The following is a 27,902-nucleotide window of genomic DNA, read 5'->3' as shown; positions in this document are numbered from 1 at the left end:
TAGAAAAAAAGACTTGTGGGCTAATGAAAGTGTGAGTTTGCAAGATGATATCATTGACAGCCCACTCTCTGTGATATCCTCTGGGTAATGCAGGGCTCGCCTTCCTCCTTCTCTGCCTCATGATGCTTCCGGCCTCCCACCTCTTGGAAGTAGAGGAGGAAACAGACGAGAGGAGGAGTGGCCGTCAGCCAAACTGGGGTTAAATCCCGATTCTGCCATTTACTAGCTGTGAGACCCCCTCAGTTCTTTTAAACCTCATTATCCTCATGTAAATGGGGATAACTCTTCTTTCCTGAGAGTCGTGAGACTTAAGGGAGATGATACGTGCAATGATCGGGTACAGAGCGATCAACAAACGATGGTCAGTGTGTGACGCGGGATAGAAGGAAGAGGTGGAACCAGTATCAGACTCCTGGACCACTGCATAGATCGCTCCCTGGATAAGACTGTGATCTGTGAAAATGCTTCAACTGGATGTAACAGGTGAATTGTATGTAATTTTAACTGTACGTAAAAGTGAGAGTTTTTTAAAATGTGAATTTGGTTTCTTTGCACGCAAAATGTCACCTTCTTTCAAATTTCTAGAATGGCTTTCGGTTCCTATGCAAGTAAGGAAGCTGAGGCAGCAGGGTGGCGAGGAGCGCTGGCTGGCGGGACCGGGGCAGGCGGTGGGGCCCGCGCCCCAGGGTCCCTGTGCCCCTACCTTGCCGGCCTTGTCCTTGCCGCCGCCGCCGCTGCTGGTGGAGCTGAGGGACCGCGTGCGCTGCTCCTTTTGCTCCTCCACCTCGGACTTCAGGTGCTCGATGTGCACCAGGTAGGCCTGCTCCTGGGCCTCCCGCGTGCTCAGCTTCAGCTCCAGGGCCTTCTTCTCCTTCTCCAGGAGGTAGAGCTGGGCCTTCAACTCCGCCATCTCCTCCTGCGGAGCACAGAGCACACGGGGCGCGCCCACGGGGTGAGAGCAGGGCTGGGCGGGGGAAGGGGGTCTGCAGCTACCACCCACAGCCCGGAGGGAGGTACCACTGGGCAGCTGGGGAGGACACGACCCCGAGGAGACTAGATGGCTGTCTCGCACATCTTAAAGGACTGACGCGTGCACCAAGCCATGCGCTTGTCGCTCTGCACCAGAACGGAGATCAATGGGTAGACGTTACAGGCAAGCAGATCTTGACTCGCTATAAGGAAAACCTGTCTAACCACTAGAATACCCCACGCCCACGTCCCCAGTGGTCACATCAGCCATGATAGAAACCAGTTTGCTGGCAGGCAGACGCTAACCTTCATCAAAGAGGTTGTAAAAGGGTCCTTCATATAAGGCTGGGTCTGACTAGGTCCCTTCCAATTCCCATTTCCTTTTCCATTTTCCATAGCACCAATCCACATATTTCATCACCCCTGATGGCAGTCTGGGGCCCTGAGCTGTGCCAGGCAGCTGGGAAGCGTGCAGAGCAATGATACTTCCCCCAGCTCTTCTCTACTTTAGGCCCCAAATGAAACGAATCGAAACAGAGCCCTTCCCAGGTGACTACTCATCAGGTAACTTCTTAAAGTATCTTAAAGAAGTCAAGTTAGAGTTTGCTATGGAGAGAAAGAAGAGACTCCCAAATGGGGCCGTGCTGTGCTGGGACCAGAGCCAGGTAACAGCGGTAATCACCAGCATTTATTGAGCATGTAACACTGTCTTAAATGTTTACACTAAGTAACTCACTTAATCCTCCCAACCTGAGGTGGGTATTATGAGTATTTCCATTCATGGAGGGGAAACTGAGGCATGCAGAGGGAAATCCACCAGCTCAGCCCACAATTACTGGGTAAACTGTGGACCCCGAGTTTGAACCCAGGACGTCTGGCTCAGAGCCCAGGTAACCACTAAGCTATACTCCCCCTCCCCTGCCCCGCTTTCAAGGTGAGCCCACGCATGACTCTTGTCCCTCACCTCTGCTGGAGGGCAAGTCCACCACCCCATGACCACCCGGTCAGTCTCCCCAGCTATCTCCATCATCTTCCTTCATAACACTGAGGCACTGCCTTGAGAGGGATTCACCAAGGTCACCCCCGAAGTGACCCTCCTCTGAGGTGACAAGCCACAGGCCTGCTGTGCTCTCCTGGGTAAGCCAGACCCGGGGAGTAGATGTTCTCACCTCCAACATAAGGGAAACACCTAGAGGGTACCCACCACGGCTAGTCATACTCAGGGCTGGGGGTGTGAACCATGGAGAAGGCAATGTGCCGAGCCAAGCGACCACTGGAAAGAAGATGCCAAACCCTTCCTGACAATGACATAGAACCAGGATGAAAGGTGTTTCCATACCCTGAACCTTCTCATCTTTTGCCATCAGAAGCCGGATTCTGAAGGTTCTGACAGCACTGCATCCTGAGCTAATGTGGACCGTCATACCCAGAACAATCACACAAACACAAGCTTGAAAGAAGGAAAGATGAATCCATGGGTGCCAGAAACAAAGCGGGCACTCCACCCAAGAGGAAAGGCGAGGTGGCCACAGTGCTGGCCACCTGAGGCGTCAGGCAGGTAGGGAGGCCCCAGGCCCTGGGCTTTCAGCACCTATGCAAGGGCAGGGCAGACAGCCAGGACTGAGACCCGCCCCCCCACAGGAGCCAGGACTCTCCAAGTGCCGCCTCGAGAGGAGACGAGAAGACTTCCTTCCTGTGGCGAGGAAACGTGTCATCACTCAGGCTTCGGGGGGGGGAACAGAAAGAAAAGCCTCTTCTGAGGAATCATGTAGGCATGAGGCATGTGTAGATATGCTGCAGGAATCCTCAGCCAAGAATACAACAAAAACTAGCCCTAAACCTCTGAAACCCACGGGTCCCAACAGATCTAAGGACACAACCATTTACAGGGACGTCCCCACCCAGGACCCGCGGGACCCCACGGAAGACACAACCTCCACCAAGGGTGAGCTGGCACCCACGCTCTCCTCCCAACGCACACACACAAAGAGAAAACGGAAGTGAGTCACGGTGAGGTAGAATCGGCATTTAAAGAACCAGAATTAACAAGGAAGAAGACAGAAAATAAATATTTAAAGCAATTAAAGAGAAAAAGGAAGAGGAGTCACAATGAAAGGATGGGATATTCAAAAAAGAAGAGTGGGTTTGAGAAGGAACCAAGTCAATCATCTAGAAATCAAAAGCTGTTTACTAAAGACCAAGTACAAGAAGTGAAAAAACCCAGAACACTTGAGTCTCTCAGCAGTTGCAGCCTAGAACAAAATGGTGAAATCCGACAAAATCTGCAGCAGTGGACTCGGTGTGGGCAAGCACACAGCCTTGAACACGCTATTAGGGACGTACAGGGAAGGGAGGTGACTGATGTTTTTCTTCAAAAAACTCCTAGTGAGGAAGCCCAACGGCTGCCCCTGCGTCACGATATTATGGGTTATTTCTCTCCCAGCTTTTTATAATTCCTGTGTTTTTTGGAAAATTTCTCTGATGTGTACACACTTTATTTGCAAGTAGCAGAGGGAATATTAGAGCTTTTATTTCACCAAAAATATCTTTCCTGGCCAAAATAACACTGAATTTATCGCACAACATATTGGCCTGAATATAAAAGAAATCCAGAGTCTTTGGCCAAAGGAAACATGATGTTTGGAAGAAGTAACGGAAGGGCAGCTTCACAGTTCATGCCACAGGGTGCAAAGGCCCACAGAGAGGGGAAAAGGCACCGCGGTTACGGACACAATGCCCGGCTCGTGGGCAGTGAGAGGGGAAATCAGCCAACGTCGCATGAGGAGTCCCTAGCGGGAGTCAAGTGAGGGTCTGAGCTGAGAGGGTGAGGCCAATATCTGACCTGAATCTGCTGCCGCGGCCCAAAGTTCTCCCAGGCTTCACCCAGACTCCAGCTCGAGCAGCCACCCAGGGCAGGGCTGTGCTGAGCAAGCCGCCCCGGAGGGTGACAGGGATGATGGTTATCGACGCTCCACACAACACCGAAGGGACAAGGGGGTCAGGAAACCAGGGCTCTTGTCCAAAGGCCGCAACTGGCCTCGCCCCGTTCTCCCCGCCTCACCTTAACATCCGCATCAACCCGGGAAGCACTTGCAAGCGTTCTGGAGACCAGGGCTCTTTTCACGCGGACAGAGGCTGCTCCCCACCCCTGCAGAGGTCTCTCCTGGCTCCTCTTGGAGACGAGGTGTTCCGTTCTGGCCTGGGACCCCCTGAGGTTTCTCCAGTGCTCAGCTCACCTCTCCAGGACCACATCCAGCTCAAGTGACCCCCAGACATACTGAAACCATCCCTGCCTACACATGAGGCCCTGCCTGTCCTCCAGGGGAGAGGCGGCTGACCACGGACGGGCTGACCACTTCCGAGAGGGCTTTTCGTACTTCCTCCTGGTGACGGCGGAGTAAACGGGACCCGGGTCTGAGAAGAAGAGCCCCCCATGCGGATACCTTCATGGCCATCAGCTCCTGCATCAGCACCGCGTTTTCGAGGTCCAGCCGCTGGCTGTCTCCCCGGGGCTTGACGTCGTAGCTGAGGGGATCGATGTGGATGCTTTCCAGCTCCAGCATGGTCAGCTTGACCGCGGCCCTGTCATTCCTGAGCTGCTGGATATAATCCTTCAGCCTCTGTTCATCTTCCTTAGTGAACTCCGTGTCACAGCTGCTGGCCGTGGAGCTGGTTGTGCTGAGAAGACAAAGAAAACCCATCGCATTTCCAGTCATTGCCAACAGGTCTTTTTTCCCTCATTCTTCTCCAGACCCTCCCCTCTCCAACAATATTTAGATGGTAATCCAAAAACAACAACAAAGAAAGCATTCTTCATGGCACAGTAAATTGATACCACCTTTTGGGAGAGAAATGAGTACGAAGAATATCAGAAAATGTTTACACCCTTTAAGACAAGGTGCGGAGCCTAGAAATGAAGTCTAAGGAAATGATTCCACAGAAGCAACAAGATACACACGTACAAAGATGTTTCACGGAATGCAAGGTTTAGTGAATTATAGTACATATCAAAAAGAAGGACATGATGTGGACATTACAGGAATAATTATGGCAATGGTGGAGAGAGTTTGAGTGAGGAAATAGGATGAAAAATATGTCATAAAAATAGGTGTATATATGGATAGGACTTAAAAAAAGGGATATGTTAAGGGAACAAAGCAAGGTGAAGAACAAAATACCTACGGCATGATCTACAGATTGTGTGTGTGTGTGTGTGTGTGTGTACACATACACACTGTGCACGCACACATCCCAGACTGCTGACAGCAGTCCCCTGGGGGTGGGAGCTGGAAGGAGTGGTAGTGATGGGGGAGCCTCTGGGTGTGTAATATTGCCACAACTTAGAAAGCAGGGTGCCCCCGGGCCTCCAGAGCTGTTCCTCTGTATCATGGCTGAGTATAAAGTCCACCACAGGGACTCAGGCTGGTGCAAGGGGCCCTTGGCCACCCATGTTGAATGGTGACCAAGCAGGGGCTGGCAGTTCGGAGGAGCACCTAGTGCTGAACCCTGGGAATGTGGTGGTCCATGAAAGTTTCTGTGGGTTCCAGAGTACCATGGAAGGGTGAGAACCACAGGAAAACAGGCTTGGTGCTCAAGACGGTTGTGGGCTGTCCCCACTGGCTCAGAATGAAGCCCACTCTACCCAGTTCTCAAGCACTTGAGGTCAGCATGCACCTACAGCGGTTTCTCGGGACCCACCTACACTTGACGTGGCCCTCATGGAACTGGCTTTGGAAAGATGGCAGAAAAACAAGCAGGGGCCCATTTAACTCTCATCACAATAGTGCAGGTCAGCATTATCATCTCTGTCTTTACAGATTTGGAAACGGAGGTTTTGAGTCATTAAGTAGCTTGCCTGGTCATGAGGATGGAAACTGGTGCAGCTGGACTTGGGCCGCAGTCTCCCCATTCCACAGCCCTGTCTCCCCAAGATTCCTGTTGTTGGAAGCTGTGCCAGGAGCAGGGACTGGTACCCATAGGCTGTTGGCTGCCCTGAGGCCAGGCCTGCCCTCCTCAGCTCACACTGGAACAGGGGTAACAGGCCAAGACCCCAACACAGCAGATGCATCTCCTCCCCATAACCTCGATGTGACCAAGGGCCATTCCACTCTTGTACGCCTCAAGAAGTCGAGGCTTCCGGGAAGAGAAGGGTGAGAAGAGATGGTAGGCCATGCACACAAGGAAGAGAACTTCCTAGAGCCTGGGGAGGTCTTCAGGTCAGAGAACTCCTGCCAGGACCAGAAGCTCCCAAGCACCACAGACTCCCCGCGGCCCCTACCATCCTTCACCCCCCAACCCCCATCAGGACAGGTGGGCTGTTCCTTAGAGATGAAGGTAGCAAGATCAGTCTGACCAACACACAACACCTTTTCAGAGGTTGTGATGGCTAGTTACACGTGTCAGCTGGCCTAGGCTATGGTGCCTAGCTGCTTGGCCAAACACCCCTCTTAGATGTTGCTGTAAAGGTATTTTTCACATGTGATTGACATTTAAATCAGTAGACTGGGCTTCCCTGGTGGCGCAGTGGTTGAGAATCTGCCTGCCAATGCAGGGGACACGGGTTCGAGCCCTGGTCTGGGAAGATCCCACATGCCGTGGAGCAACTGGGCCCGTGAGACACAATTACTGAGCCTGCGCGTCTGGAGCCTGTGCTCCGCAACAAGAGAGGCCGCGATAGTGAGAGGCCCACGCACCGCGATGAAGAGTGGCCCCCGCTCGCCGCAACTGGAGAAAGCCCTCGCACAGAAACGAAGACCCAACACAGCCATAAATAAATAAATAAAAATAAATTAAAAAAAATAAAAAAATCAGTAGACTGAGTAAAGCAGATGACCCTCCGTAGTGTAGGTGGGTCTCATCCAATGAGTTGAGGCCTTAAAAGAAGAGATGGAAATCCCCTAAGGAAGAAGAAATTCTGCCTCCAGACTGCCTTTGAATTCAAGACTGCAACATCACCCCTTCCTGGGGTCTCCAGCCTGCCTGCCCTGTAGATTTAGGACTTGCCAGCCCCCATAATCAAATGAGCTAATTTGTTAAAATCAATCAGTCAATCAATCAGCCTCTCCATCCATACACACACACACACCTGTTGATTCCGTTTCTCTGGGGAACCTGAATACAGCGGTGCTGCCTTTACCTGGGACCCGAGCATCTTATATGCTTTGTAGATTTAGAGGTAGCACGACTGAAACTCTCTGTGCCTAGTTCCTTATCTTTAAAATGAAGGTAATACAGTACATGCTTCCTGAGGTTGTGGTGAGGATTAAACGAGGTAAAAAGAAAGTGTTTGGAATAGTGCCCAGCACACGGTAAGCACTCAGTAAATATAGCCATCATTCATTCATTCAAGAAATATTGGGGTACTTACTGTGGGTCACTTTTCTAGGCCCTAGAAAAATCTCTGCCTTCATGGAACTCGTATTCTAACAGGGGAGACAAACAAGTAAAACAGACAGCACATCAGACAGGGAGACGTACCAGGGAGAAAAACGACGCAGTTATGGGGATCACAAAGAGGGGATGGGGTGATTCTTCCAAATAGAGTCCGAGGAGTAGACGTGAAGAAGGTGAGAAAGGGAACTATGTGGATATCTGGAGGAACAGGGAGCCAAGCAGAGGACACAGCAAATGCAAAGGCCCTGAGGCAGCAAGTCTGGCTGGCCAGCAAGAATAAAACTGTGGCTGAATGTGGGTCAGCCAGGGGAGAGGGAGGAGAGCTGGTCAGAGAGGAGGGTGTGTATGTGGGGGGCAGGGTGCCACGTCACATAGGGTCTCATAAGGGCTGTGTCTTCTTCTCTAGAATTAGACTCAGAAGCCACTGGAGGGTTTGTAATAGAGGAGTGACATGATCTGCCTTCCATTTTAACAGGCTCCCTCTGGCTGCTGTACTAGGAGAGATGCAGGGAGGCAAGGGCAGTGGCAGAGAGACCTTTTGGGGGCTACTGCAACAAGCTTGGGAGAGACGGTGGGAGCTGAGAAGGCAGGAAGGAGGTTAAAAATTACTCATCATCAATGTTATGTGTTCTCAAGCTGTATTTTAAAAAGGACGAGATGGGACAAGCAGCAATACCCTCCAGTTGGAACACTGCAGGTGCAATTGCATAAAGAAACAAAGCAGCCCAAGAGAAGCATGAAGGAGCAACCGGTACCGCCAGCAGAGGGCGCTGGGGAGCCAGCGGGGGCTTCTGAGGATGACAGCTGCCCAACAAGAGGGATTCATCCTAGGGAGGAAACACGGTCCCTCGCTCAGGATCTCAGCCTTCTTCGGTAAAGACCTGCTTTGCAAACAGCTCGGTGACAGGCATGCCTTACACAAAACCATTCAACAGGACTCGGAGCTTGCCTTCATGGATTGTCAACACAACGTGGAGGGACATATGCCTAAGTTTCCACACATGAGCCACAAAATTAGAGCGAACTGAAGCGGTGGCCCTGTTAACGGAGCATTGCACGGGGCTGAGTGTGGAGATGCGCTCCCAGGCATGACGTGTTTAGACAGCGCGGCGCTGGGAAATAGCAACACTGCTCTTCCAGTGAGTGGGGAGGAGGCTTCAGGTAGATCCTTTCCCGTGAAGCTGGGACCCAGCACGAGAGGTTCACTTTACAACTGTAGTCCTTCTTTTCATTAGAAGTCGCTTTGGAAAATTTTAAACATAGAGAAAACGCAGAGCTAAACCAATACCTGGGTGACCTTTTTGTCATATTTTCTTTGAAATGCTTTTTTAGAAATATAACGTACTTGAGCCACCCTTTGAGTCCTGTCACTTAAAAAAGAAATTTCATGCAAATCAAAACTACAATGAGGTACCACCTCATGCCGGTCAGAATGGACACCATTAAAAAGTCTACAAATAACAAATGCTGGAGAGGGTGTGGAGAAAAGGGAACCCTCCTATGCTGTTGGTGGGAATCTAAGTTGGTATAGCCACTATGGAAAACAGTATGGAGGTTTCTCAGAAAACCAAGAATAGAATTATCATATGATCCAGCAGTCCCACTCCTGGGTATATATCCAGACAAAACTGTAATTCAAAAAGACGCATGCACCCCTATGTTCACAGCAGCACTGTTTACAATAGCCAAGACATGGAAACAACCTAAATGTCCATCAACAGATGAATGGATAAAGATATGGTATCTATATACAATGGAATATTACTCAGCCATAAAAAACAACGAAATAATGCCAGTTGCAGCAACATGGATGCAACTAGAGATTATCATACTAAGTGAAGGAAGCCAGAAAGAGAAAGACAAATACCATATGATATCACTTGTATGCGGAATCTAAATTATGGCACGAATGAACCTATCTATGAAACAGAACCAGGGACATGGAGAACAGACTGGTGATTGCCAAGGGGGAGGAGATTGGGAGAGGGATGGAGTGGGAGTTTGGGGTTAGCAGATGCAAACTGGTATATACAGAATGGATAAACAACAAGGTGCTACTATATAGCACAGTAAACCATATTCAATATCCTGTGATAAACCATAATGGAAAAGAATATGAAAAAGAATGTATATATATGTATAACTGAGTCACTCTGCTGTAGAGCGGTAATTAACACAACACTGTAAATCAACTATACTTCAATAAAAAATTTAACAAAAATTTCAAAACTCAAAGGACAGTAGAAGCTAGAGTTCTTTAATTATTCTGCAGGCCCTGAAAGGATAATATGTTGGCATATCTTCCATTTAGCGGGACTGGTGTTCCCCAGTGGTTGTCAAAGAGCAGTCATGGGGCTGGCCACGGCAGCATCCCCTGGGAACTTGTTAGGAATGCATGTCCCCAGGCCCCACTACCCAGACTCACAGAGTCGGGAACTTGGGGGTGGGGTGGGGGGGTGACCAGCCATCTGTTTTAATGCACTCTCCCGCTGATTCTGAGGCACAGGCTGGTTTGAGAACAACTGTTCCACCCCACAGGATAACTGGGCATTTGCAAAGTAGCCTGTAAAGTAACGGCACCCCATCACAAATTCTCTAGGGAGAGCCACCGTGCTCTTGGGCTGACCTGGTGGGTACCAGTGATTCTGAGCAGGTCTCTGACATCAGGCAGACCTGAGTAAACATTCTTCCTCTGCCAATGCCTAGCGTTATGGCCCAGAGTAAATCACCCAACCTTTCTGGGCTGTGACAAAGTGGGGATACTAACAGTTCCCATGTCACCAGGCTATGGAAATGAGACAATGGGTCCTAAAGCCGGCAGCCCACCCACAGCACTTGCTCTGGGCAGGGAGGAAGCACAGCTGTGCCAGTGGCCCCGAGACACCCAACACCAGGCTCACGGCCTCCCTCCAGGGATGTCAGCCACCTAGCAGGTCCTGCAGAAAACCACCCGTCTGCAGGGGAAGCAGAACAGCAAGTGTTGACTGGACTTGCAAACCCCCAGAACTGCCTGGGAGACACCAACATGGGGGGGTAGAGGCTGCCAGGCTTTGGGGGGTCCTGGAACCCTCTAGGGCCTGGGGCCTGATCCCAGGCCAGGTGGGGAAGGCTTTTGTTTCACCATCTCTGCTGTGGGTATAGTTTTTTTTTTTTAAATTATTTAATTATTTATTTATTCATGGCTGTGTTGGGTCTTCGTTTCTGTGCGAGGGCTTTCTCTAGCTGTGGCAAGCGGGGGCCGCTCCTCATCGCGGTGCGTGGGCCTCTCACCATCGCAGGGCCTCTCTTGTTGCGGAGCACAGGCTCCAGACGCGCAGGCTCAGCAATTGTGGCTCACGGGCCTAGTCGCTCCGCGGCATGTGGGATCCTCCCAGACCAGGGCTCGAACCCGTGTCCCCTGCATTGGCAGGCAGACTCTCAACCACTGCGCCACCAGGGAAGCCCTCTGGGTATGGTTTTAAGAAAGGAAGGAAAAGAAAAAAGGACAAAAGATCTCCCTCCACTGATTTTACCCCTGCGGGAAGCTCAGAGCTGTAAAGTGCTTTTCCAGGGTAAAGTTTAATTTCAAGGTAAGCACCTAGCCCCGCTGCTCCTCTCCAGCTTCCCTCTCTCCCTTCCAGGACACCAGCGGGGAACAGATCAGGCGAGGTTAATTACAATTCTGCTTTGTGCTCTTAATGGCCCACCGCGGAATATGATTATGACAATGGTAAGAGCAGGGGAAGCCGCGGCCTTTTCTCCGGCCTCCTGCAGACAAAGGCGCTGTCGGTCTCCCGAGGGCCTGCCGCCGGCTGCCGGGCTGGGGTTTAAGTCATCCATTAACTCTCCCGGCTCGGAATGCCGGGTGAGCTCAGTTGTCAAGGGGGAATAAATCACTTTCCCAGTGGGCCGAGTGCCTCCTCCTCTCCAGGGTGAGAGGGATTGCGGGGAGGGCTGCAGAGGAAGCAAACCCCAGCTGGTCCCAGGATTCTGGGGCCGCACATTTTTGTCTCCTCCCCTGGTTTTTCGAGGAGCTGGGCCAGGTTGCGTGGGTTTCTCCTCACCATGACGGTCTCTGCTTGCGCTCCCCTCGGCTGGCTCTGCTCCGCGCCCGTTAGTTGCCAGCTGACCTGTCTGCTCACCGCACACGAGCGCACACCGGCCAGCCTGGGGCAGCCCACCCTCCTGCCTGCCCTGTTCACGGTGGGACGCGGACACAGCAGTTTATTTAAGCAGCCGTCCATTTCAAATGTCCTCTCTTCTGCTCCTCTCCACCATGTCCCAGCCCTGTTCTCAAGACAACTCCCCATCCTGCTTTTAGAAGAAAAATCCTTTTTTTTTTTTTTTCCAGCTTCCTCATCTTGTCTCGGCAGAAAGAGGAGATAACAGATCATTTCTTTTGCCTTGAAAACCAGATTTTTCCTGAAGTTTTTATCAATGCCTTTTACCTGGCCCCAGTTAGGATCTCATTTATACCAAGGAGGAGCTCATTTTCAGAAGGAAATTGCCACCAGGGGGCCTTCTGTTGGCTGAGCATTTTAAATTTATTTGAAGGAGGGGGTCAGGCCAGTGACACTCAACCCCACTCCTCTAAGCAGAAGCTTGGGCCTTGTCAACTGCCTGAATTTTTCAGTGTTGTGCTGGGTATCCCCTCATGGCCCCCTACCTTTTTTTTTCCTGACAATTCTTTGTCACATAGGACTAAAAGTACTCAACACAATCCAAACCTCTTAGGTCTGAATGCGCTCAAAGGATTATCAGAATTCTCAAGGAGAAGCGGTTTGGGGAGGAAAAATTATCTAAAAAAATACAGTTGACTCTTGAACACCATGAGCTTGAACTGTGCAGGTCACTTATACGTGGGTTTTTAAAAATAAATACAGTACTATGTTTACGATGGGGGCCAGGGGAGTCCGTGGTGGGTCCTGGAACAAATCCCCGGTGGATACCCAGGGGATGACTACATGGGTAGGGGAAATCTTCTGCCAGATAACTGAAGTCCTCAAAAACTGCCTGGTTCCAGAAACTCAGCTGACAATGGAAGGCAAAATGAGAGACACATTTAGGAGACGGATTCTATTCCTGCACATCTTTATATGGTGCCGTTACGGCATCTCTAAAACAAATATTAAACTGCTCCTGATTTGGTTGCTGATAACACACCAAGAAAGACACCATCTAGACCTGACACCTATACTGCTGCTAACAATTTCTCTGACATTAAAAACATTAAACGTTTTACAGTCGGCACTCCCCATCTAAGAATTCTGCATCTGCGGATTCAACCAACCGCGGGTGGAAAATTTTTGGAAGAAAAAAAAAAAAATCCAGAAAGTTCCAAAGAGCAAAACTTGAATTTGCTATGTGCTGGCAACTATTTACATAGCATTTACATTTTATTTATAACTATTTACATAGCATTTACATTACATTAGGTATTTTAAGTAACCTACAGATGATTTAAAATATATGAGAGGATGTCTGTAGGTTCTAATGCAAATATTACAATGTTTTATATAAGGGACTTGAGCATCCTCAGATTTTGGTATCCACAGGAGTCCTAGAACCAATCCCCCAAGGATACTGAGGAGTGACTGTAAATGATTTTCAACATCACTAATAATTAAGAGGTATAGAGTAAAATATTAAGGGTATTTTTTTGCCTACAGATTGGCCAAATTAAAAAAATGTATGCTACCCAGTTTCAGCAAGGGTGTGGAGGAAGAGGCCCTCACACACTGGCTTGATCATGTATGGAGGGCTATTTGACATTTGAAACAATAGTCATTTTTGAGCCAGCACACTCTGCTTCTCAGAATTGGTCCCACAGAAACTGCACAAGGGGGGCACGTATAAGGACAAGGATGGTGACTGCAGCAGTGTTTTAATAGTAAAAAACTGGATACAAACATCCAAACAAGAGGAAGCTGTCTAAATACATGACGAACTGCCATCCAATGGAAGACTGGGCACTACTGAAAAGAACGACACACATGGAAAGATGCCTAAAAATATAATAGTACTAAGGGGAAAAAGCAAGTTTCGAGAGAGTCCACCTAAATAGGATCCTTATTGGGTTAAAATGAGATGGAGTCACATTTTTAAAGATGCCATGTGTTGGTCTGCTGACGACACACCCTCCGCCTTCTTCTGGGACCTACCCCTTCTCTCTGCCCACGTGGCTCCTGCAAGAACTGTCCTGGCCACGGATGACTGGGTAGGCACCTCAGCCCAGCTGGGTGAGATGTTCCTTCCCAGGATTTTATTACTTGACACCAGAGAAACCAGTCAGCCTGGTATACTAAAGCAAGTGGTGTGCTGGTTTTCTGTCATCTGGGGAGCAGCCTGCAGCAGGGAAGAGGTGAAAGCCGTGTGCAGGGGCCGGACTGGCCGGGTGTGGTCTGGCCCGTGGTTCTCCTCTGCCCGGGCTCACTGTAGCCCTCTGACCAGGTACGCGGCTCCTCTGTGGGAGACCTGATATCCTTCCACCAAGACCCCCTTTTAAGCTATCTGAGTATGTTTCTGTCATTGGCAACCAAAGGTCTAGGTCATAAAAAATGGACAGTTAAATCTGTGAAGATACGCTCCAAACTGTGTGCAGTGTACTTTCCAGGGAGGGTCCTAGCATGAAGAATTTTATGTAATGCTTGGATTTTAATTGTTTAGTTTATTTTTACAATGAGCATATAATTTTTTTGAAATCAGTAAGTTAGGTCTTAAGAAAAGCAAAAGCATTTCAGGTCTCCATCTAGTTCCCACAGAACCTAAATGATAAGTGACAAGGACATTTTTGCAGGAGGCCTGAGCACCATGCTGTCATGTGGAGGACTGTGTCTGAGCTGGACGTCAGAATTTACCAGCACTTCTAGGCATTAATCCCAAGGACTTTGGATGGACTCTCCTGGTGCTTGGATGGGGAAAGCACCTCTGTTTTTCACAGGGAAGTAAAGACGCCTATTACGACAGGCAGACCTAGTCTGACTCTCATGCCCGGAAGCTTGCTGGTGGTGGGGCACAGGCCTGTCCTAACTAGGTGGCTGTTTCAATCCCATTTACCCTTTCAATGGACGTGATTCCACTGTCCTCAGCCTTTCCTTCCGTCCCAGTGAAACTTCATCTTAATCAAGACTGACTTAGAGGGCGAGGGCTGGGAGCTCCACCACTCTCCATTCCGATCTGGGGATTACGCCCCAGCGTGAGTGGTCAGCCAGGTGGGACCCTGGCTCCCTGGATGTTCCCAGAGCTCACTGCAAGGCTGCCATCACCAGTCTCACAAGCCTCACCCTGATCCACACCTGATGGCAGGACAAAAGGGACTCCAGCCTCCATGAGGACAGACTTGCTGTGGCTTATTCTGTCTTGGCCCCTTGTCCTTTCGCAGATTTAGATCGATGATTGTGCTTCCGCCCAGTGAGCTGAAATTGTGATGCTTGACCAAAAGGGTGGGCTTGATTAAGAATTCCTATTCCCACTTCTCATCAATTTAGTCCATTTGCCTCTCTGTTGCGATACATTGATAAAGCTATCCAGGCAACCCACATTACCTAGTTCTCTGTCCATTAACACAATTACACTTGCTGATGCGGCCATGGCTGTATTTTTGCAAAAAATGAAATGTTTCAAAACTGAAACGGCAGCATCCCTGGGCTCCTGACTACAGAGTCAACTGATGTGCTGGCTACCATTTTTACTCTCCTTGCTGGTAACTGCCCCTCAGCTGCTCCCTTCTGAAACCACGACCTTGCTGTTACCGGGGGCTGCCCTGTGCTGCCAGAAAGGCGTCTGGAGGCCTGGTACTCAGCATTCCCTTCCTGAGACCTGGAGGAACAGCTGGCTGACTCTCTGATTAGAATTCTGCCAGCTGGCTCCAGTGGGAGGGGAGGGGATTGATGGAGCCACATAAAGCTCCAACTCAGAAAGCCTCTTGTCTTTCTTTCTTCCATAATCTTGACATGTGGGAATAGCTGAGTGGAATGGCAAGATTTACAAACAAAATTAATTATTATAATTATGAAAGCATCTGGTGGTCTGGGACTTTTTTTCTGAGCCACACTGAACATAAGCAGTCTGGCTGTATCAGGTCCCAAGAATGCGTGTTGCCACGTGAATGCCTGTAACCCCCTCTCCGAGCTGCTCTGATTTGGGTGGGAGTGTGAAAGGGAATTTTTAAGGAGAATTGAGTAAAATCTGAGCTAAAGGTCTCTGTACTTTGATGCAAAGATCCATTGAAGGGCTTCCCTGGTGGCGCGGTGGTTGAGAATCTGCCTGCCAATGCAGGGGACATGGGTTTGAGCCCTGGTCTGGGAAGATCCCACGTGCCGTGGAGCAACTGGGCCCGTGAGCCACAACTACTGAGCCTGCGCTCCGCAACAAGAGAGGCCGCGACAGTGAGTGGCCCGCGCACCGCGATGAAGAGTGGCCCCTGCTTGCCACAACTAGAGAAAGCCCTCGCACAGAAACAAAGACCCAACACAGCCACAAATTTAAAAAAAAAGGAAAAAAAAAAAAAAAGATCCATTGAAGACTGAATTTAGTTCAAGGGCCATTCTTCAGTGAGGTCATCCTTGCAAAATGCAACTATGTTCTGAGTTTATGTCAACCTACAGAAGGACATTACCTAAAATTAAGCTTCTCTAAGAAGCCTGTCTCAAAAATCAAGGCTCATCAATACATTAAAATATTTCTAAGAAATATTCACAATCAGGGTCTCCACTGAATAGCTGGTGAGAAAACATTCCCACTCCTGACTGGCTCTAAATTTGTCTCTGACTTAGATTAAAACAAAATTATTTTGAAGGCGGGGAGGTATGAGCAAAAGATCTGTAACATACCCCTTATAAACTACTGAAATGGTACACAATTACTGTCAACCCAATTCTTGTGTTCATTAATGCAACAGAACAGTATCATTGACAACATGAGAACTACATTTTTATGCTAAATGAAGGTGGAAATTATAGATTATACACATTGGGAAAAGTCATTAAGAAGAGCATCTGCTTTCTGTGTTTAAACAGAAGAATCTGGTTTTAAGAAAAAAATAAATGATAATCTGTGCTTCCCTGAATAAGACAATTGTTGCTGCAGTCAAGAGGAAATAAGTCCCTTGTGTTTGTGGGCACCTGGCCAAGTACATTACTGGGAATGTCCCCTTTCCTGAGGCACCAGATCCAGGACAGTTAAATCTGCACTTAGGCAGATGGCTGGGTCCTACCAGTGGGCAAGACAGATGGGACCATTAAGTTTCTCTCAGGTACCGAAAAAAAATCAGCATTTCTCCTTTTGCTCTTAAGATTAAATCCACCCTTATGTGGCTTTGGTCACTTGACCTGCAAGCAGACACTGTTTTTTTTTTTAATCATGAGATCCAACCTGGCCTAGTGAAAAGAATAATATGCTTGGTGTCAAAGTCCTGGGCTCGGGTTCTGATTTCCCTCTTATCTATCAGCCATGTGACCTTATTTAGGCAAGTCACTCTCTCACCTCTGAGCCAAGGTTTTCCCACCTGTACAAACGGGGTAAGTTACCCTTCCTGTCTTTTGTGATTTGGTTATCACATGACAATCTCTAACAAAGTACCTTCTAGACAGAACTGGGATATAAAGGGAAGGCATTCTATTTGCAGCAACAGGGATGGACCTAGAGATTATCACACTAAGTGAAGTCAGACAGAGAAAAACAAATATATGATATCACTAATATGTGGAATCTAAAATATGATACAAATGAATTTATTTATGAAACAGAAATAGACTCATAGACATAGAAAACAAACTTATGCTTATCAAAGGGGAAAGGGGGTGGGCTGGGATAAATTAGGAGTTTGGGATTAGCATATACAAACTACTATATATAAAATAGATAAATGACAAGGTCCTACTGTATAGCACAGGGAACTATATTCAGTATCTTGTAATAAACCATAATGGAAAAGAATCTGAAAAAAAAATCCATATATATATCCATATATATATATCCATATATATATGTACCCATATATCCATATATCTCTATATGAATCACTGTGCTGTACACCAGCAACTAACACAACGTTGTAAATCAACTATAATTTTACAGAAAGAAAGAAAAAGGGAAGGCATTCATGTTTTTAGTAGTTTTGGTGGCAAGAAATGAGAAGGTCATTAGAGAAAGTTTCATTCTGACCCTCCACCCACATCCAATAGAATGCAATGGCTTCCGCAAATTATGCTTAGCAAGGTGTTCACTGCTTTCCTCCCCATCTTTTTCAACTACCCACTTCAGTTTTCTAGATCCACAGATACTGAACTTGAACCCAGGTTCATGACTAAGTGTCTGCTAAGCACACGCTATGATTATGCATCACTCTACAAGGCAAAGAGGTGGGAGAAGGCAAGTCTGTTGCCTGAGAGGGGCTTACAAAGGACAGAGGCACAAGAGTAAGGGAGAGAATGGAGCCTGGAAATAGGATGCGGTCTGGGTCTTGGGTGCTTAAGGACCATTTGCAGCACATGGGCTTTCTTCACTGCCCCAAATGCTTCTTGAAAATCAAGGACTATAAAGAAATGGAGGGTAGAACCAAAAGGGGGAAGTGTACCGGACAGAAAGGTAGGTTTGGGTTCCACCTCCTTGCACAAATGACCCCTTCTCTCTGGGCGGCAGTTCCCACACTGGTAAAGTGAGAAGGCGCTTTCCAGCTCTCCCATTCTGACTCCCTGACTCTGATTCCCAGGAGCAGGATGCAAGCTGTGGGGGGAGAATTCTGTCCTCCCGCAAGCCTCACAGTCCTTAAGAGCCAGGTCACTGCACGCCAAGCCTAGTGAGCGGACTACCCGTGGGCACGCATCCAGCTCGCGGCAGAAAGGCCGAGAATTACCTGGTGTGGCTGTTAGAAGACAGGCTCTCCCAAGGCTGCACACTGCAACCGGCCACAGCAAAGGCTCCCCCGCAGCTGCCGTCCAGCTTCATGAGCAGGGCCTTGGCGGCGTTCTCGGCTGTCTTCCGGCAGTCGTGAGCTCGCTTGAGCATCTGAGTGATGTTTTCATCCCCTGACGGGTCTCCTGCATGGCAGAGAAGCCAATGGGTTAATCAGCGCTGGTCTAGATGAGTGAGTCTGGATAATCAGTAGCCAGTTACTCGGGGTGGAGGTGGCGCAGTAGAGAGGAGCCCAGCGGTGGATGCCAGTGAAGAGACACGCGTCCTGGGGCCTGGCTCTTCACCGAGAAACCGCACTGAGGAAGGCATCTTCTCTGCTCTGGCCTCCACGGTCCTCCCCGACAAATGAGGGGCTGGCCAGTAGGAGCTCTGAGGTCTGTTTCCAGCTCTAACCTGCTATGATTTTCTAATTCCCCAGGCTCCTGGCTGCTCCCCACGCTCAGCCCCAAGTCTCCTGTGTGGCCCTTCTCCCCTGCGCTGGTTGGTACTTCCCTGTGAACGAGGCCAGGGAGAAACTGAGGCCAAACCTTGCGATCGCTCCACAAGTCTGCAGCTTTGCTTAGAGCTTCGTGTAGGCACGAGACACAAAACTAATGGTTAAAATGAGACCTTGAGACTGGCTCTGACTGTCCTCTATGGACGCTATCCCTGACCTTTCTCTCTGAGCTGGGTCATGGCCAGGGGCGAGCTCCCCCGCCTCCAGAGGCCAGGAAACTGGGCTGGAGCAAGACGTCAGGGTCGTGGCCACCACCACAGAGCCAGACAGGGAATTCCCAGCCCAAGACAGTCACTTTCTTGTTGTGTTTTCAAAAACCATGCCGGCCAAATAAGTCATTGGTTTGTTACCTCTGCAGCCCAGGCCCATGATCTTCCAAGTATGTATATATGAAATCTTATGCCAAAGCCTAAGATACAAAACTGGCAAATGTGGAACTGGTTGAAGTGGGCAGGGGTGGGGGGCATACACTCAGCTTCTCCACCCTCCACGCCCACCACTGAGGCCCAAAGAAACTCCTCCAGCTTCCCAGGCACAGTTCGAAAAGCACTGGTCTAAATCATCTAGAATGAACGCCTGTGCAGTCAACAAAGAAAAAACCCACAATAACTGGCACTGTGGGTAAATGTTACAACTAGTACTTGCTTCCCTGTGCAACTACATGGCACGTTAGGGCAGGCTGACAGGTCAGCAGCCGTTGTCAGCAGAATGGAAGAGTGAGATTTAATAGGGAGCTGCTAAAAAGTCAGTCAATGCTCTGCTTTACAGAGGAGGGGGAGGAAACGTGGGTGTGCGTGTCCCACAGGCTAAGATTCCCTGGACCTCCCTCTGGCCACTTCTCTGACAACTTTCATGCTTTTTTCTCCTTCCACAAATAATATATTTTACATATGTCGCACCAACTGACTGCTCTCTGAATTCTGAAGAGGTGTATTACTGACTGCCCCATTTTATAAACAGACCCATGAGCTGCCCAGGATTATGTTCATACAAGGCATTTTATTATTCATTTTAAATATTTAAAATGCAGACTTATTTAAGTCCTTTCAGCTCCTACCAAGTAACTGTGCTCAGTAGGTACGAGCCTCATAAAAGGTACCTTTCAAGGATGGAACAGTTTAAGACATTCCTCTGATACAAACTGGAAATAAGATGATTGATTTTTTCCTTTAATTGATCATTTTCCTTAATACTTACATTAAAAAAAAAAAACAAAACCTGACAGCAGGCCAAGATCATTTTAGAATCTGTTTAAGAGGAGGAATAAAGTTTTATGGTTTGGTTAAAAGACCCTGAAAAATGAGGTTCCTAATGGAAATGCTGGCAGAGTTTCTACTTCTGGGCTGGGATGGTAATCCTATTAAAAAAAACAACAACAACCCAGAAATCCCAGAGAGCGGGGTGGAGGATGGTCACCCATACAAATGGAGGCCTGCTTCCTCGCTGGGTGACTTGGATATGAAGCAGGAAATTAATACCCAGGATACTTCATTCCCTTCAGGCTTGCTTCAGATCCCTGTCCGTGTCAACACTGAAGGAGGAAAAATAGGTGAATGTTCAGTGCAAAAGCTAGAGCCCAGGCAGGGAGCCAGGAGCCGGCAAGGAGGACAGGGACGCATCCTGGAGATACCCCGACGGCGACCTTCTCTGCAAGGCGTGTCCTGGAAGGACTAGCTCTAATGGGGGCTCACAGCCCGCGAGGAAAAGCCAGTCCATGACAGGTGGCCTGGTCCCCAGCCTGCCCACACCGCCCACCTTTGACTCTGGAGTGGTCTGCTCAGTTTTCTGTTTCCCTGCCATGGCTTCTCGGGAGAAGCCGCTGTCATCAGGTGTAGGCTGAGGGAGTCTGCAGGCCTCAGCATCAGAGACGGCAACCTCTGTCCCTGGAGCTCTCTTTCCTCCCAAACACTATTTCCACTGCCACTGCCCTCATGTTTTCTCAAGGCCCAGAGCCATAGTCACTGGTGAAGTTTTGGCAGACGATGGTAACTAGGATGCCACACTCGTGTCTTTTTCAGTCCATAGCCCTTCTAGTTACTCAACGGGGAGGGTCAGCAGTGGGAAGCGGTGTGGATCTGGAGGGAGGAATCACGCCAACAGGACGCGTGACCCCTGGGGTGAGGGAGCGGCAGGGCGGCGAGGTGGGCTGGTAACACCTCTGCTCCCCCGCAGGGGCTGCCGGGGCTGCCGGGGCTGCCGGGGCTCGCACTCGGTGAGGCCGACAAGAGCAAGGTATGAAACGTTCCTCTGCATTCCCACGACACCTGGAGACCAGGCAGGGGGAACCCACGCTTCCAACCTACTCAAAGGAACAAACGTGGAGAAAAAGCACAGCCAACAAAAGCAGCCAGAAGAGGCAAAGGCCTTGTGGGCAGCAAAGGGACCCTCAACAACCAGCATCAGAGAGAGGCTGCGGGAAAGCTGGTCCCTTTCATCGTGAACCTGGGCCTCCCACTCCATCTGGTTCTACTGCCAGCCGGGGAGAGTATGTTTCCTGAGAGGGTTTGTTTGTTTTAACTTGTCTGTAATGCTGTTTCCACTCCAGTTCTTGCTGCATTCAACATAAACAATTTACTCACTCAGTCACGAGGAAAAAATGAAAAACACACTTGACAAGGGAATTTCATGTTGTCGGGAGGCGTGCCAATGCCAACAGCCGAGATGGGGGCAGGAGAGCAAGAGAGGTGGGGGATGAGGAGGAAGGGGACGGAGGGACTCCGGCCACACTTACCAGGAGACGACCCCACACCAGCCGCGCGGAACTGCCCCAGGATGAGGCTCTGCTCGCTCTCGGCCAGCGCCAGGAGGAGTTCGTAGGCTTCGATGCACTGCTCACTGAAACAGAAGCACACGGCATCCTCAACTCGGGCAGAGGACGGCGAGCCTCTCCAATGCAGCGCTGTGCCCGGGGTGGGAAGCAGCTCGGGACCTGGCGCTCAGCCTCGCCGTCCATGTCAGCAAGGAAATACCCAGGGATACTCCTGGCCAGAGCCAGGGTCTTGCTCTGTCATGTGGCCCCCTCCCCTGCCCTTGTTGTTGTTTTTTTTTTTAAACTTTAAACTAGGATCTAGAAAAATACAAGAAAAGCAATAAAGATGAGGGAGGCAAGTCTGTTGGCCCTTTGATGATCAGCTCAGAGGGAAAGGTAATACGCTCCTGACAGCCAGCCTCCGAGATGCTCTCCAACCGCCCTGGTCTCTACACACTGCTAGTCACACCCTTGCATAATCCCCTTCCACATTGTTGCAGGGTCTGTCTGTGGGACTAAGTGAATAAGGCAGAAGTCATGGGAGGTCACGTCCGAGATTAGGTTATTAAAAAACTTGGTGATTTCCATCTTGGTCTCTCTCTCTCCTCCCTTCACTTTCCCTCTTGGATCATCCTCTTTAGAGGAGGCCAGCTGCCGTGCCTTGAAGACTCTTGAGCAGCCCTATGGAGAGGCCCATGTGGTTAGGAACTAAGGCGCCTAGCCAACAGCCAGTGAAGGACTGAGGACTCTACCCAAAGCGTCTCTGAAGCAGATCTGCCAGCCCCAGTTAAGTTTTCAGCTGATGCAGCTCTGGCTGAGAGCTTGACCAGAACCTCGTAACAGACCCTGAGCCAGAACTACCTAGACAAATCATTCCCAGATTCCTGACCCTAGAAACTGTGATGTAATAAATAGTCATACAATAATAGGTAATTCATATAAGCACCCTAGAAAGGGGACTGTTTTGACCCAGACCCGCTTGTTCAATAGAATGGCTACTAGCCACATGTGGATATTTAAATTGAAAAGAATTTAAGGTAAATAAAATGAAAAATTCAGTTCCTCCGTTGCAATAGCCACATTTCATATGTTTAACAGCCATGTGTAGCTAGCAGTTACCATGCTGGACAGCACAGAAAACAGTTCCATCATCACAGAAAGTTCTATTAGATGTTTGTACGACTGTTCCATGAAACACTCACAAAATCTCTGACAAGAGTTTGAGTACGGATTTCTAAGAGGAAGAAAATTAGTCTCTCTTTGGGTACACCAGGTAGAGGATCAAAGAGCGACCTCCTGAAAGCCACTGCTGCCTGTGACCCCACATGGACCACGTCTGTACTGGATGGAGTGTATGCCTAATGCCTCAGTCATCCTGGCCAGATGCCTGCAGTAGTGACATTCCCCCCCAGGCAAAGAACTGATTAGCTTCTCCAAGCTGAGCCCGGGAAATGTTGCTTTACTCAACACTTAGTCAACAGACTGTTTTTTATTGTCTTTACTTTCAAGTTCCTTTACTAAGAGATAAGGAAAAGGGCCCAATGACTGCCTCTGGGTAGCGGCAGCTCCTCCTCTCAAGGGCAGTTGGTCTTTCAAGTTAGAGACGCTGGGACATTGTTTCTTCTGTACGGATGAAAGGCAGACTGCCGGTGCAGAACGGCCTGTTTCAAGAGTTGTCATAGCCGATTATCTGTTTGCTTTGCTGTGTCTGTCAACTAGTAGGATTGCTTTCTTGCTTTGGTCTCCTATATTTAGGTTTGATATGTTTTCTGAAGAAGCACTGTTTCTTAAAACAATACTGAATTCTGTAAAGGATGCCAAGCGTAAGATACAATCGCTACTCTGGGACTTTGGTAAATATGCCTAAGTGGTGACACTAATAAATCTATGAGAACAATAAAGCATAGTTTCGTAGCTTTTACCAAGCAGTAATTTAAAAATAGATAAATTCCAAAGCCGACGAAGCTGAAAAAAAAAGTGGTACATTCATATACCACTTGCTCATCAATGAATGAATCATATTCATTTGAACTGGTTTGTTTTTATGGGAAAAAACTGGCAGCACGCCTGAAGAGCCATGAAAATATTCATACCCTTTGACCTATAATTCCTGCTTCAGGGATTTTATCTTGAGGAAAATACTCACAAGAATGAAGGTTTCTGTATTAAATTATTCACCATAGAATTATTTTCAGTATCAAGAGTCTGCAAAAGTCTAAATGTCTTTTAGAGAAACGAGTAATAACACCATATGAACTTGATGTAGGGGATACAGACAGTCAAAATAAATGGAGACTTTTAAGCAACATTACAAATCTGTAACAAACTGAAGGAAGACAACGCACCGAATTTACAACAATGTAAAATATATATGAATATGAATAAAGACTGGGGAAAAAAGATTAGAAAGAACAAGACTTGAACATGTAACACAAAACTTGATGTTTTGAGGGATACTACTCGAACGAAATAATATTTAAGTTGAACATGTGAACAGAAACATACCTGTTTACTAATACCACATGCATTACCCTTATTTTCATAATTGCTGCCACCAGGGTGCTAATTGATTTTCAATATGTATCACACTAGCATTTGCTGGTTATGTTTTCTACTTTCATGCAGAAGCTTGCTATGGATGCATTTCTAAATTAAGGTGGCTATTCGCCCGCCCCGCCCCACTTCCTACCTGTACTGTAGGGCCAGCCTCAGCGCGGTGGCATTGGATTCGTATTTCCCCACCAGCATGCTCATTCTCTCAGCATTGCTTTTGCATTCTTCCAGGGTTATGGTCAGAAGGTCATTTTGGGATTTGAGGTGTTCGATACGGCTACAAAGGAAGGAAAATCACGTTCACAATTTTACACCAGGATTACAATGAATTTGCCAAGATTTTAGCCATTGACTCTAGAGTCCGGCCAAAATGCATGTTGGATGTGAGCTCGTCAGATGTTTTAGTAAATGTAACTGACGAGAAGTAATAAAGGAAGAAGCTCAAAGCTGAAGAATCACTAAATTCTGTGTGAATGAGAAATAAAAAATAAACTCCTGGTTATTTCCCAGCCAGCCACAGACGAGCCATTTACTAGGTACTGCACTAGGCTCTGGAGATACACCAAGGAAAGGAACCAACCACGTGACCTCAAGCTCTCATGAGAGTTACAACTGGTATGCTTCAATGAACCACCCTCCACAGGGACAAATGAAATCACAGTAATAGCTACCATTTGTTGAGCCCTTGATCAGTAACTCTCCCAACAGCCCTCTGAACTAAGTATTATTATCCCCATTTCTCAGAGGCGGCACGGAAAGGGTAATTAATACCTGGGATTTGAACCAGGCACTTTGACCCCAGATCCTTGACTCAGAACACTCACTATGGACCAGGAACAAAAGATGAATCAGTGAATGAACAAGAAACTGCACTTAAGGGGCCTTTGAATGGCAACTGTGGATCGTGTCCAAAGCTCCTTCCAGCTTGGACAGACCCCTAACTGCTAACTACCGGTAGGATAAGTGGTGGGAACTTTAAGTTTTACAGGAATCAGAACTGTACGTTCAGGGCAAAAGTTCATGGCAAAGTCGGAAAGCAAATCAGAAAAACGTAAGTCTTCAGCCTCTCTGTTTTCTGTCGCAGGACACTGATGATCTGAATGCAATGATTCATTTCCCATGGGACATGCCCATCTGTAGTACTCTGACCACCAAGTCTTAAAGAGACACAGGATTTCACACACACGAAATGTTAAGGGGCTTGGAAGTCATTTGCGTTGAGGATAAATCTTAGGGGCATGTATCTTAGAGCAGATTATGGAGACACTCGCCAACGCAGGACACGTCCGGTGAGTGTATAGCTAAGACCGCTGTGTGGCTTTGGCAACAACAAGGTCAGTTCAACATAAGGTGTTACAAGGACACAGTCTTCTGTCCTTGTTCACATTCAGACTTCTTCAAACAGTCCCCACTCTCTCGTTTACTTCTCAACTTGCTCCAGTTACATTCAGTCCCTACTAATTAGATGAAACTGTTTACTCAGCTCACAGACCTCCATGTGGTCTATTCTATCTTAGAGGCCTTCTCAGGCAGCACCCCTGTAATCGGGTATGGCTTCCTTCTTGAAACGTTCTCCTTTACTTGGGTCATGATAGGTGTCTTACTGGTTTTCTTCCTACCTGCAAGGTCATTTCTTCTGTCTCCTTTGCCGACTCCCTCTTCTCTATAAAATCTGTGAGGGTTGATGTTCCCTCCGGACTCCATCCTGGGCCCCTCCCTCTATCAACACTCTCCCCCTGGGGGTGATTTTATCCAGTGCCACAACTTTAACAGGCATTTATATTCCCATTGCTCCCAGATTTCTTGTCCAGACCTCTCTCCTGAGTGCCAGTCTCACATATCCAGGGTTTCGTACGGACACCTCCAATTTAACATTCCCAAAGGGGACTCTTGATTTTCCTCAAACCTTATCTTCCTCCATCTTCTCCATCTCAGTAAATGCCACCACCGTGTACCCAACACCACCAGTAAGACACCTGAGACTCTCCTTTGAGACCATCCCTTTTTCTTTTTCTTTTTTTTAAAATAAATTTATTTATTTATTGGAGGCGTTGGGTTTTCGTTGAGGTGCACGGGCTTCTCATTGCAGTGGATTCTCTTGTTGCGGAGCGTGGGCTCTAGGTGTGCGGGCTTCAGTAGTTGTGGCACACAGGCTCAGTAGTTGTGGCTCATGGGCTCTAGAGTGCAGGCTCAGTAGGTGTGGCGCATGGGCTTAGTTGCTCTGCGGTATGTGGGATCTTCCCAGACCAGGGCTCGAACCCGAGTCCCCTGCATTGGCAGGTGGATTCTTAACCACTGCGCCACCATGGAAGTCCCCATCCCTTTTTCTTACATCTGTGGGTTTTTACCACCAAACATATACTGACCCCTTCACATCACCACCACCTGGGCCACGCTGGTCTACTGCAAAACTGGCTCAGCTTCCACTCCTGCCCACCTCTTTCCATTCTTCACACCTGAGTGAACTTTCAAAATTTAAATCAGATCTGTTCTTCCCCTACGTAAAACCCTTTAACAACTTCCAATGACACTTAGAGTACAGAGTAAACTTTGTCCATGGCCTCAAAATCTGTATCCCACCCAGCCCTGCCTATTCTGCCACTTTATCTCATGGAACTCCTCCTTTCACTCATTCTAGTTCAGTTCCATTGGCATTTGGGCAATTCTAACTTCATGCCAACCACTTCCCAGCCTTGAAGTTGGTAAGTCGGCCCATAAGTCTCTTCCTAGTTTGTCATATGGCTGTTCCTTTTTCCCCTGAAAATCTCAGTTGACATGTCCCCCCTTCAGATATGCCTTCCCTGGCTGCCTACTAAAATCAAGCCTTTCTGTTATTCTGTCACAGTGTCCTATTTATGTGGAGCTTTCTTACGCTCTTATTTATTTGTCTGCTTTTTGTCTAGCTCCCTTAACAGGATATAGCTCCATGAAAGTGGGGATCTTGTCTGTTTTACTTTCTTTTGCATCCAAATAGTCCAGCATATAGTAAGTGCTTAACACGTATTTGTTAAATGAGAAAACACACTTTTGAGTAGACGTGACACCCACCCCTGCCCCCCACACACAAACACAAGTTAAAGGCTGTAATATTTTTGGAGGGTAATAGGACTCCAACTTTGAGATAGGTAGTTAAATAACAGACACCAGAACATACTGGTAGATTATTTACAAGAATTCCCATGTTCTAGCAGTAGCTGTGATAATATAGAAAACAACGGAGGTGAGGTAGAGGGGCCGGGGTTGATCAGCTGGGCTATTTAACAGCTCTGGACTTGAGGCAAGTCATTCAAAGTCAAAGCCTTTGTTTTCTCATTTGCGAAATGGGACTATCCTGCCCTCCCAAGTTGAGGGTTAAGAGGTTGTCAGAGGGAGCCTTTTGTAAGCTGTTAAATTCCATGATAACGTGAGCTACAAGCACCAAATAGTTCCCCCTTCTTTGGTCTCTCCTAGGTGCATATAATTGAAGAGAAAGGAACCTCCCCTCAAATTCAACGACAAAGCAGGCTTGTTAAATCCCAGGATCCGTAGAGGAGATCCTCACTACACAGAGGGCCCCTGAAGGCATCTGACTTCATTAAACTGCAAAGGGCATATCTGATTCAATTTTTAAGCACTCCTCTGCCTGTGATACTGAGAGGGCTGCTTTTTTACTGCTACAAGGCAATCATCAGGATTGTCACTCTTTAAGTATTTCGGATTTAATAAGGAAATCATTTAATTTCAAGATTTAAAATGACCTAGATAGCCGTATTTCCTTGGTTCTCAAGTGCTATATTAAACAGCTTCAAATCAGGGAGGACTAACAGGGTAATTCAATTTATTCAGGTTTGCCATACACCAGGGGAATGG

At 48.1% G+C, this 27,902-nt stretch overlaps 1 protein-coding gene across 2 annotated transcripts in view; it reads right to left on the bottom strand.

Moving 5' to 3' along the window:
- MCC (MCC regulator of WNT signaling pathway) overlaps positions 1-27,902 on the bottom strand; it is a 430,148-nt gene that overhangs the window by 23,535 nt on the left and 378,711 nt on the right. For both annotated transcript variants that reach the window (XM_036845622.1, XM_036845623.1), the window contains 5 exons: positions 24,190-24,330; positions 21,483-21,586; positions 18,197-18,380; positions 4,413-4,647; positions 704-916 (listed from right to left, as the gene is read on the bottom strand). In XM_036845622.1, the coding sequence (XP_036701517.1) occupies positions 704-916; positions 4,413-4,647; positions 18,197-18,380; positions 21,483-21,586; positions 24,190-24,330 (877 nt within the window). The remainder of the gene's footprint in view (positions 1-703; positions 917-4,412; positions 4,648-18,196; positions 18,381-21,482; positions 21,587-24,189; positions 24,331-27,902) is intronic.

The sequence above is a fragment of the Balaenoptera musculus genome, chromosome 3, assembly GCF_009873245.2.
Source record: "Balaenoptera musculus isolate JJ_BM4_2016_0621 chromosome 3, mBalMus1.pri.v3, whole genome shotgun sequence".
NCBI lineage: Eukaryota > Metazoa > Chordata > Mammalia > Artiodactyla > Balaenopteridae > Balaenoptera > Balaenoptera musculus.
The sequence above is the reverse complement of the archived record's forward strand: the minus strand, read 5'-3'. Positions and strand labels throughout refer to the sequence as shown.